The 12,030-nt window shown below is 36.1% G+C and overlaps 1 protein-coding gene across 1 annotated transcript in view; it reads left to right on the top strand.

Annotated features, from left to right (window-relative positions):
• The window catches only part of CEP290 (centrosomal protein 290), a 95,335-nt gene that overhangs the window by 23,515 nt on the left and 59,790 nt on the right, over nt 1–12,030 (top strand). The window contains exons 15-22 of the mRNA XM_043966082.1: nt 946–1,046; nt 1,330–1,417; nt 3,412–3,515; nt 5,149–5,233; nt 7,013–7,152; nt 9,871–10,035; nt 10,438–10,587; nt 11,531–11,646. Coding sequence (XP_043822017.1) covers nt 946–1,046; nt 1,330–1,417; nt 3,412–3,515; nt 5,149–5,233; nt 7,013–7,152; nt 9,871–10,035; nt 10,438–10,587; nt 11,531–11,646 — 949 coding nt within the window. The remainder of the gene's footprint in view (nt 1–945; nt 1,047–1,329; nt 1,418–3,411; nt 3,516–5,148; nt 5,234–7,012; nt 7,153–9,870; nt 10,036–10,437; nt 10,588–11,530; nt 11,647–12,030) is intronic.

Here is a 12,030-nt window from a genome sequence, read left to right as displayed (position 1 = left end):
GGGGTCCTTAAAGATACTTCAAACAAGCTGCCTCACACAAGTTGAAGTTATGACATTCTATGACAAATTCAACTAGAGATGTTTATTTAATTCTTCAATATTTATATTATTGACTCTTTTCTTTGGATCACATTGCCTCTTCAAACAGAAGAAAGTTTCCATATCGGTGGTATAATTATCCAAATCTTGGTCTTCATAGAAGACATTACATAAATTACATAGTGCCCCCAGAAAGCTACAGAATCATTTGAAAATGGTTGATTTCACCATCCACGGTGGAAAAAGCAAATATGATGAAAAGCACATGTTGCTCAGATCCGGACACACTGATGAATGTTGAGTTCAGTTGTCACTATGTATTTTGCACAAGCATTATAGTTAGACATGAAATTGTACACAGCATTGAATAGGGGATTGGGATGGATCTCATCTGGGAAGCTGAGTAGTGTATTCCATCATCCCCAGTTGCATGTTGACATTGAAGTTAACTGCATAGAAGCTCTTTTTCTAACAATCTAGTTCTGTGAATACTACAATCTTGGAAGAAAAAAATAATCAAAATTCTTGGTGACCTAACTGGTAATGGAAAGATGTTCAGTGGACATATTTAGTCTCAAATTTTGAAAACTATACTTAAATTCATCTTTGATCTCATTGATTTGGCTACTTTCTTGGAGGATGTGCAGCATAATATATCTGGACCTTTTCATCCTGCACATTTCTTGTCTATATCTTACCATAATTCATCCTAGAGAGCCCATCCAACATGCTTTAGGAGGATTTCCATTAGTAATACACCTTTTAAAAATTTGGGCATCTGAATAATTTTTTCAGTTATTACAAAATTCCATTTTCTTATGGTTCTAAATATATGAGACATTATTATAACAATTAATTGTCTTGTTTATTTCTGCATCAATTTCTAATTTTTATTCTTTGTTTTAGGTCTTGATCCAAAGACAATGATTGATTTAACTGAGTTTAGAAAGAGCAAACATCTAAAACAGCAGCAATATAAAGCTGAAAACCAGGTTCTTTTAAAAGAGGCAAGTAATTGCACATATATAACCCATATCTGATTGCTTACCACCTCAGGGAGGGGGGAAGGGAGGGAGGGAAGGAAAGATAAAATTTGGAACTCAAAAGTATAAATAAAAATGTTTATTATTGTAAAAATGTTTTTTAAATTAAATGACTTGCCAGGGTTACACAGCTAAAACAAACAAATAAATAAGACCTTAAGGGGAAAAAAAAGAGGCAAGCATTATGTTCAGAAGTTTCCTTTCCTGGTTGATATAAAGTACAGTGTTAATAGTTCATATGTTACAGATTGAAAGCCTGGAAGAAGAAAGACTTGAACTGAAACAGAAGATTCGAAAAATGGCTCAAGATAAAGCAAAGAAATCCGGTACTTTAGGTATAGTCATTTCACATTTTTTAAAGCAGGACAATTTATTGATATGGGGTTGTAAATTTCTTCATGTGAGAAATATATTTTTTCTTCTTGATGGTTTGTTCAGAATTTATTAGAAACAATAAAAATATGGCCTAGTTAGTCAACATTGATATTGTTAGTGTAGCACAGTTCTGAAATGGAATGTGGTCACAATAGTTTTCTCAGTTTCTTTATGTATAAAATGGGGAGATTAGATTTGGTGACCTCTATAGTCCTTTCAAGCTCTAAATCTGTTATCCTATATTTCTTTATATAAAAAAGACCATCCTATCCCCATCACCTGAAGGCCAAGTGTGTTAGATTTTGTCATTTTTCCTATGGGTTCTCAGATACCCTTAAGGGAATTGAGATGGAGGGAGGGGGGCAAACTAAGCTCTTTGAAAATGGCTTTGTGGTGGTTTTTCCATCAAATGATGTTTTTCTCCCAAATATAGGGGTGGGTGATTCCCCACCTATTGCATTCTAGTTTCTTTTAGCCACTACCAGTAATATTAGCTTTCATATAGAAATCTTTACCTCAAAAGGTATAATCACAAATATACAGACTTACTCTACAATCCCATAATCCTCCTCTCCCCATAAGCCGCCTCATTCTCTGGGGAGGAGAAGGGATCAGGTCCATAGTTTACTTCGGTTAAAATGAAGGGCTGGAACAGGATCAAATATGCTTTAGGTAAAGTTAAAAAGGCAGGGGCAGCAATCATGATCTCAGAGAAAGCAAAAGCAAACATAGACCTAGGTAGAAAATCAGTGACCGTACATTTTGCTCAAAGATACCCTAGGCAATTAAGTAATATAAAAATTTTTATAGCACATTTCTCTGATAAGGGCCTCATGTCTCAAATATATAGAGAACTAAGTCAAATTCATAAAAATAAACTATTCCTCAACTGATAAATGATCAAAGGATAAGAAGAGGCAGTTTTCAGAAGAAGAAATCAAAGCTATAAGTCATGAAAAAAATGCTGAGACATTATTGATTAGAAAAATGCCAATTAAAACAACTGTGTGATAACCCCTCACACCTATCAGAAATGACAAATGCTCGAAGGATGAGGGAACATAGGTACCGTAATGAGCTGTTGGTAGAGTTGTGAACTAGTCCAACCATTCTGAAGAACAGTTTGGAATGATGCCCAAAGGGCTGTAAAATTGTTCATACCCTTTTACCCAGGAATACTGCTACTAGGTCTGTATCCCAAAGAGATTAAAAAAAGGAAAGGACCTATATGTACAAAAAACCCAGCTTTTTTGTGTGCTACCAAAGAATTGGAAATCAAGAAAATGCTTATTGGGAAATGGCTGAACAAGTTGTGGCATAGGATTGTGATGGAGTACTAGTGTGTTATAAGAAATTACTGGGGTAGGTGTGATTTCAGAAAAATATGTCAAGGCTTATACAAATTGATCCAAACTGAAATGAGAAGAACCAGGAAATTATTGTATATAGCAACAGCAATGTTGTAGTGATGCTCAACTGAGAAAGACCTGGCTACTCTGATCAATACAGTGATTCAAGACAATTACAAAGGACTCATGATAAAAAAAAAATGCTATCCATTTCCAGAGATAACTGATGAACTCTGCAAGTTGAAGTATAATTTTCTCACTTTATTTTTATTTTTTGCTTTTTTTTTGCAGTATGGCTAATATGGAAATATGTTTTGTATGATTTCACATGTACCATTGTTATCATATTCCTTGCTTTTTCAGTGAGTGGTGGTGGAGGGGGGAGAGGTAGAAAACTTAGAAGTCAAGATTTTAAAAGAATGCCCAAATAAGTAAATGTTTTTTTTAGAAAACCAACAATCCTAACATGGAGACACAAAGTTATGAATCACTTGGGATTTGCACAGGAATGGGGCATAAAACTATATCTAATAAGAGGAATGTTATAATTAAGATTTCTACTTTTTCTTTGTTTCTGATTTTTTTTATGCATTTGGTATGAACAGCTGGTGACCTGCATCTGACCAACGTCTTTAATCAGGAAGTGAGAATGGAAGAAAGAAAATCTCAGCTTATGAGCTCTGAAAATGTTGATGAATTTAAATTAAAGGTAATCTCCTGCAAATGACAATTAAGTAGAATTTGTAACAGACTGTTGAAAAGGAAAAGGAAAAATAATGAGGCTGACGCTTTTTCTTTTCCTTCCTTTGGTTTTACATTTTGAAGATTTACTGTTTTTTTCATAGTTAATTTTTAGTGAAAAACTGTATACTTGGTGATCAAGACATTAATGAATCATTGTTTACTCTGAATACAGATTAGAAGCCCAGATAAAATAGAATCAGCATATAAGAGAGCACCGTGCAGTGGTCTACAGTCAGATCAGAATATTCCTGAAAGAAGCATGATCTTAGGAAAATTATCAAGAAAAATTTCTCAAATGCTTCACAGTGTAGATCAGCCTGTAAGCAGGCATCCTTTTGCCCATTTATCGAGAGATTCTTCACCTATACAGATCAAACTTCGCAGTTCAAGTCCAGAAGGTTTTACAATTAGACAGATTTATAAAGCACCATGTCTGCAGTCTACAAAAAATTTAGAATCGCTCATCTGTAGGCAGAGCCAAGAAGACCCAAATGACTACTTGAATTTCCTTTCTGGTGACTGTGTAAAGCAAGTTTCCACAAGTCATCAGGCCATACAGAAAAATAGTCAAATTACAGTGTCAAGAAGTTCCTTAAACTTAATGAAGCAAGATTCTCCTGCTGGACAGAGGCTAACACTTAGCCAGAAATCCTCAATATTTTGTCAGCTTATACATGATAAAACAGCTATCATGGAAAAGTCCCAGATAGTGAAACCAGAGGTTGAGCAGCTTCCTACTTCAAAAAAGTTTTCTGGTGATAAAAATGATTTGAAAGATGATGTATCAAAAGAGCATATTCCACTCCAAGCAAAGATTTTGAAGAGTAAGCTTGAAAGTAGTCTTCATACCACAGAGTCTTGGCATAGTGTAGCCCCAACAAAATTATGTCACCTAGATCCTGTGGAAAACCTTATAGAACGGCTGCGGAAGGAACTTGTATTTCTTAGATCTCAGGTGAGTTTCCTTCCACCAAGCATTCCAGGGTGTGGCTTAGATAAGTTTTTTTTTCCCCTTCAGATTTATTTAACCAAGTTTCATCTGAATATACTTTTAGAGCAGTAAGTACATGAAATTAAAAAAAAATTAACCAAACTGAAAATTCCTTCAAGTCATTTTACTTTTAATAATTGTTGACAACAAAATGTTTATTATAGAAAGCAACGTAAAGTTAATGTAACTCAGTGACTTGACTGTTCGTTAAATGTTCCCTTAGAATGAGCTGATATTCCAGGATTTGTTGATTAAAGAAGCACAAAGCAGAGATGCAGAATTAGAACTTCAGAGACACAGGAGCCAGGCAGAGCAGGTAGTGCCAGAATTGGACAATTTAAGAGAGGAATTGATTGGACCAATACGTATGAACATTCCTTATGGTGCTTCTTGGAAAATGTATTGTGTGTGTATGGGGGAGGATGGGCAGGGACAGGGGAATGAGTACTTTTATATTACTTTGTTTCTTTAATAACCTGTGTTTGCAGACCTTAATTAGTGGTGAGCAATGCCTAAATTGGTGAGCTTTTCTGAAATGGTATGTCTCAAATATTTTCATTGTAAAAAATACAAATCACATTTTTGTTCATTATTCCCCTGTTGATAGAATGAGTATCTTTCAAAGGAACTCAATGAAAAGGAAAGAGATTTGGAAAGGAATAGAATAGTAATAACCAAGTTCCAAAACAAAGGTGAGTTATATTTGAATAACATATTTCATTGTATTTACTTATTTTTTTCTTAGAACAGCTTTCCAAAACTTATGAGTTATAAGAAAATGAATGAATGAATGAATAATAATAAAAAGAACCCAAACCATTAGCTAAGAGCTTACTCTCTACTAAACACTGTGAGTGAGTTCCTGCCTCAAATTACTTCTATTCTAAGATGGGGAAAGGATGATTTGGTCCTAAAAGCCACAGAATTGGTGAGTGGAACAATAAGATTGTCTATCCACCCTCTCCTTCCTAGAGGCTCTGATAGTAAGGGTGATTTGATTGCCCTTCTCTATGTAAGAAGTAGGAAATGGGAAGGTGGAGAAAGGTCTGGGTGAAGATGAGACAGAAGAACTCCATCACTTCACCCCTCCCAGGCATGATATCCTGTGGTTGCATTTGAAGGGCGAGTCAGCTTCAGGGGGCATGGAGGGAGATAAATCTGGTTGCTATAGCAAGTTACATTGGGAAGAGCCTTGACTCCGAGGTCAGAAACTGGGTTCAATGCGTGTTTCTGATACCTGCTTCCTGGGTGAGCTTGGTTACTTCAGCTCTCTGTGCCTCTCCTCATCTGTACAACGAGGGCTTTCGCTTAAATAGCCTCTAAGTCCCCTTCCACTTCTGGATCTACCGTCTTGTTATCAGGACTTCAGATTAGAGACATACAGGTTAAAGTCTAACCTTTATAAAGTAGTATTCTCCATCCTTCTTCCACAGTCCAATTTATTGCCTTACAGCCTCCCCTGTCAGTGTTTGTGCTACTCAAATCTTTTCTGTTGCACATAAAACTCTTCTAGTTTTCAGTAAATAAATATTTATTAAGTACTTATAATGTGTAGCAGTCTCTGCTCTTAAGGAGTACACAGTCAGCATGTGTACAAACCAGTGCGTGCTCATGCGAGCTCTCTCTCTCTATCTATCTATCTAACTATATGGCAAACAGGAGATAACTGAAAAAGAAGACTCTAGAATTAGGGGAAATCAGGAGAGCCTTCCCAGCTAAAACCCTATCTTCTGGAATTGAGAGGCCTTTCCTGACCCTTCTTAATTGAGGGCTTTCCCTCTTAATTATTTTCTATTTATCTGGTATGTGGCTTGTTTGCACTGGTTTGTCTGTCATCTCTCTGATTAGATTGTGAGCTGCTGGAGGGTGGGGACTGTCTTTTGTCTTTATTTTTATCCTCTGCTCCTAGCACAGTTCCTGGCACATAGAAGCTGCTTTGTAAATGCTTATTGATGAACTGACTGACTTATTTTCTTCATAAACTGTGAGATAGCTGTATAAATTTGGAGATAGAGAGTTCTAAATAGAAGAGTAAATGTACATAATCTATTTTTAAAAGTTTGTGTTTTAAGGGCAGCTAGGTGGTGCAGTGGATAGAGCACCGGCCCTGGATTAAGGTGGACCTGAGTTCAAATCTGGTTTCAGACACTTGATACTTACTAGTTGTGTGACCCTGGGCAAATCACTTAACTCTCATTGCCCCCCCCCCCAAAAAAAAAAAAGGTTGTGTTTTTCTTATAATTCTCATTCTTCCTAAATGGTAATTTTCTATTATCAACTTGTGTGTCTCTACATGAAATATTCTTAATCATAGAGTCTCAGAGACATTAAGGATTTTAAAAGTCATCTGATTTAACCAGTGCTTAAAGTATGAATACCCTGTAAAGTTGGTCAATCTAGGTTACTTGTTAAAATTTGCTGAAGTTATGATAGATCTTTCTTAAAGTAGAAAAATGTATGTTTATTTTCAGTAAAAGAACTTGTGGAAGAAAAAGCGCAGCTTGAAGAAGGTTTGAAAGAAATATTGAAGACCATCAAGGAAATGCAAACAGAACCTGGTATTAAAGGAGAAACACCTCTGGTCATCCCTAGTCTTGAAAAATTAGTTAATGTAAGTTTTCTTCATATGAATGGATTTATTTTAGTTCTTTTAAGTGTGTGGTTAAAAAATATAAGACAGTTTCTGAGTAATTTAATAATTTTATTAATAGGCTGGAAGGTTATTAATAAAAGGATATCTATTGGCCATCTCTCTCAGACCAAAGACCCCTAATGGTAGTGGGGTCTCAGTTTATATACCCTTCTTACTGAAGGGGGTCTATCTCATAGCAATCAAATCTGATTGGTTGACATGATTGGAGGTGGGTTATATTAAAATCAAGTCCAGGGATATGTGACTCAGGTCACTCAGCTCTGGGTACTGACATCAGAGAAAGAATTTTTTAAGACCCCTCAACCAAAATAGTTTCCATCTAGGTGTGGCTGTGCAGGCCAAAGTCCTACAGCTATCTGGACAGAGGGATCTGTCTCCACCCAAGGTCCCTTTGTGATCTTGGCTTGGGCTTAAACCCAATGAAGATATTTGATGGGATCTCTCAAGGAGAATTTGTCTTGGGGGGGGCGGGGGGAGGAAGGGAAAGGACTAAGAAAGAAGAGATCACTGGGTCCCTCAAGATATCAATTTTTAGTAATTATTTTTCACATAAGACTATTGCTTTTGGAAGCATTTCTCTTATCCTTTTGTACTTTATTGATTTCAGGAAAACAGGCACCAAACCTGAATGCTGTCAGCAAACATGTGACAATTAGATATCTGGCGTATATTTACTTCAGCACTTCAAAGGATAATAGCAACTCCCTGAATTAGTAATTGATTTCAGTAGTTGCTGTCTTTGTCTCCCTCCCATGCCCTGTGAGACTTCCATAGTCACATGAAAGGATTTCTTTGCTGCTCAGTCATACGGTTTCTTAATCAGTTTGAACAACATCCTTCTCCACTTAATTGTCACCCCAGGATTTGTGATTAGGTCTTTCCCATATCATGGGAACAGAATGCCTCCAAATTCCAGGATTTGGTGGTCAGAGTGTAGAATTTCAGTCCCTGATCCTCCTCTCTCCCCTCTCTCACTCACATCTAATCTCAATCTTTGCCCTTGTTGTCACTCATAGACCTTTGACTCGTCCCTGTTCTTCTAACACTTCTTCCTCTCTGGCTTCATATCTGGCTATATCAAGCTTTGAGCACATACATGGTCTCTTGCTTTAATGTGTCATTAATGACTCCCATGGAATTCCTTGTGCCCTGGTGTCCTGTTACAAATCACCATTTGATTCTTCAAGGCCAGTCATTACAAAGTTACTGGAAATCACCATGAAGTCAAGGTGACTTCACTTGCTGCAGATTCACTGTAGTCAGCCTTGTCTGGGCCTTGTTGCTGCTTCACAGTATTCCTTTTCTTTCATTGTCAACACCCTGTCTCAGCCACAATAGCTGCTGTTATGTATCTTTTCTCCTCCCAACCCCCACTGCACTCACTTTTTTCATACTTAGAGAAGATACACTTTATTTCATGTGAGAGGATTGTCTGTCTAAAAAATCAGTTCTCTTAGCTCACTGTCCCCATTCCGTATCTTCCTCTTCCTCTGCTGTGATTATGGGGGGTCAGACAGGCAGTTAACAAACATTTATTAAGTATGCACTGTGTACCATGCGCAGTGCTATATGTTGAGAAGACAAATATGAGCAGAAAGAAAGAAAGTCCCTGCTCTCAAGCTGCTTACATTCTAATGGGAGAAAACAACACATCAATGGAAGCAGAAATTGGGGGGCAGAGAGAGAGAAGAAAGAGGGTACTTAGCTCCAGGTCATGATGGGGAAAGTCTGGAGTGTAGCCTGGAGAGAACTAGCACATAACTGGTCTAGGGGGTAGTTGTGTGTGTGTGTGTGTGTGTGTGTGTGTGTGTGTGTGTGTGTGTGGAGTGCATACATATATATGTCTATGTTTGTTTTATAATTGAAATCAGTATTTATTGTTGAATTGTTGAGCATTGTTGGGTTGTTGAACAATATTTCCATAGTCTCCTGTCATAAAATCTGGTGATTGTTTCAGTGAATGAGAGAGAGAGAGAGAGAGTATACACACACACATACACACACACACATATATGTGTATATATATATATATATATATATAACATGGAGATAGCATGTTTTAAGAACAGCTTCTAAAATTGCTCTTTGTTCTGCTGTTAAATTTTTAAAAAGATAAAAGATGGTGAGATTTTATGTGTTTTGCAATTCAGTTTATTGTGTAAATATGAAGATGTAGTCAGTTGAAAAAAATTTTCTTTAAAGGCCTTTCTGTTTTTTTCTTAAGGTGAGATAACCTGTAGATCATGCATAACGATTTTTAACAAGTGGAAAAGTAAGCATGTGTATGACTAGTTGCCAATGGCTTCTTGGTTAGCTTTTTCTGGATAAAAGCATAATTTTTGATCTTTTACTTTTGCTTTTTAAAATCTTTCCCTCTGAAATATCTTGATAAATGATCCTTCAGTACTTAAAAAATTTTGACACTTCCAGTGTCAGTGACAGTACAGAATTCTGGTGTGTTTATTCGTTTATGTCCAACCCAGTGAAGCTCTTAGCCCAGTAGGGGGTATAAGATACAGTTAATTAGCTTAGTCAATCTTTACACATTATGTGCATTTGAGTTGCAAAGGAAAATGTTCTGTGTGGTGCTAAGAGAAAGATTTTTACGCCAAGATTCTATTAATATACAAATATTTATCTTCTCATTTAAAATGTATTTTATTCTTAACATACTAGGCTATAGATTCAAGGAATGCTGAGGGAGTCTTTGATGCCAACCTACATTTGAAAGCCCAAGTTGACCAACTTATAGGACGAAATGATGAATTAAGAGATGAGCTTAAAGAAACCCGGAAAGAGGCTACAAATTACTCTCAACATTTGGCAAAAGCAAATTTAAAGGTATGTATTTGGTAAATAAAAAGTTAATGGGAAGTCGTAGAAAGATTGAGTTAACACAGGTGAATTACCACAGATAGGTACTTACGTGTAATTTTCGAGAATCTCTCTTCTTACTACTCCTATTGAGAAATCAGAAAACATTTATAAAAGTAGAAGTTTGCCTGTGATTAGTCTGTGAATGTGAAAAGAAAACTAGCTGCATGCTTTCACCTAAGTGGAAACTGAAAGTATGGTTTTAGTTCATTCTAAGCACTCTATTTGCATGTCTTCTTTCTCTGTTAGGTAGTATAGTGCAGTGCGAAGTGTAGCATTATAGATGTAAAGCCTGATTTTTTTCCTGGACAAAACTTTCTTACTCTAGCAATTGAATCTTAAGATTTTTTCTTTCTGGTTTATTTTTAGATGGAAAATCTTGAAAAAGAAATTTGTCTCTTACGTAAGGCAAAAGGATCAGATATTGTATTCAAAGGAATCGACCTACCAGATGGGATGACACCATCTAGCGCAAATATAATTAATTCTCAAAATGAATACTTGATATATATTTTACAGGTAGATAAGTTTTAGAGGTTAAATCATATGATTTCCATCGTTTCTTATTTTCGTCTTAGGGGATTCTTTAACTTCTTTACACAGGGATACATTAATCAATCTTCATGTACTTTACCAGTCCAGTACATCTACCTCAGGCATATTCAGTCCCTCTTCACCTTTGAAGTAGCCATAGAAGAGGGATGATAGAAGGCAGGTTAACAAATAACTGCTGCAAAAGGAGCAGTAGGAGCCAGAAGAGAAGGGAGCCGAGGAGAACAGAGTTTGCCCGACATTGCTCCTTCAGTCAGTGATGGCAACTCTGTCTCCTCCTTGCCAGACTCAGCCACCAGGAAGAGCCTTTTAAACAAAAACAATTACTCCTTCCTTCCTCCTTCCTTTAAAAAGGTGAACCAAAGCATCAGTTAAACCAAATTTCAATTTTTCTGTAGCTTACTGTGGATCATTCTTTTGACGATTTCATGCTTTCTCAAAATGGAATGAGATAAAGTTGAGCAGCATGGAAGGAGAGAGAAGCTTCTCATTATTTTATTTGAGGATTCTGTTTAAAAGCCAGAAAAATTATTTTCCCCTATCTCTGTGCAGCTGTTCCCTTTCATCGATTTATATTGTGAAGAATTGGGTATTCTTCATTTATTTATAATTTTTAGGTATAATAACTTATAATAACTGTTACATTAGTGTAATATTTATCTTCTTGTCAATTGGTAAAAAAATTAATTATTTGAATTTCTGATTTTAGTGGCTTATCCAAAAGAGTGAAATGTGACTCTACATACATTTTCATTTGATCCAAAGAGCAGCTTTGCAAATCTGTACCTTCAAGTTTAGTTGGCATCAGGATGAGAGAAACAGACAGACAGGCAGACAATTCTTGGTCAGTTGGGCTGATGGTTCTCTGTGCTTCTGATTTTGTCATTCTTATTTCTAACACAACCTTTAGGAACTAGAAAATAAAGAACAAATGTTAAAAAAATTAGAAGACTCACTTGAAGAATATAATAGGAAGTTTGCAGTCATCCGGCATCAGCAAGGCTTGTTATATAAAGAGTATCTAAGGTACAATTGGGGAGCTTTATGGGGGAGAGGACACAAATTTTAAAATTAGCATCAATGAAATATATTAGTATTTAACATCTTCAGAATTTAAAATATTAATTTGCAGTCCATGTGTATTAATGGATGAGTTTTTTGTATGGTAAGTTTTTAACTTTTGTTTACTTCTAGCACAGGTAAAGTGCCATTGTTTTAATTAGGGTGTGCTATTTATTCATTGTGAAATTAAATGAAATTGATTCTTAAAGCAAATAACTAGTTTTGTCGTATTTGCATGATTTACAAAGGTTTCTCCATACAAAGATGCACACACACTCACACGCATGTGCACACATACATAATAGTGGGTGCCATGAAGAGATTATATCTTACTGCTCTCTGTTTTGT

This window comes from Dromiciops gliroides, chromosome 5, assembly GCF_019393635.1.
Source record: "Dromiciops gliroides isolate mDroGli1 chromosome 5, mDroGli1.pri, whole genome shotgun sequence".
NCBI lineage: Eukaryota > Metazoa > Chordata > Mammalia > Microbiotheria > Microbiotheriidae > Dromiciops > Dromiciops gliroides.
Note: the sequence above shows the minus strand (reverse complement) of the source record. Positions and strands in the feature narration are given on the sequence as shown.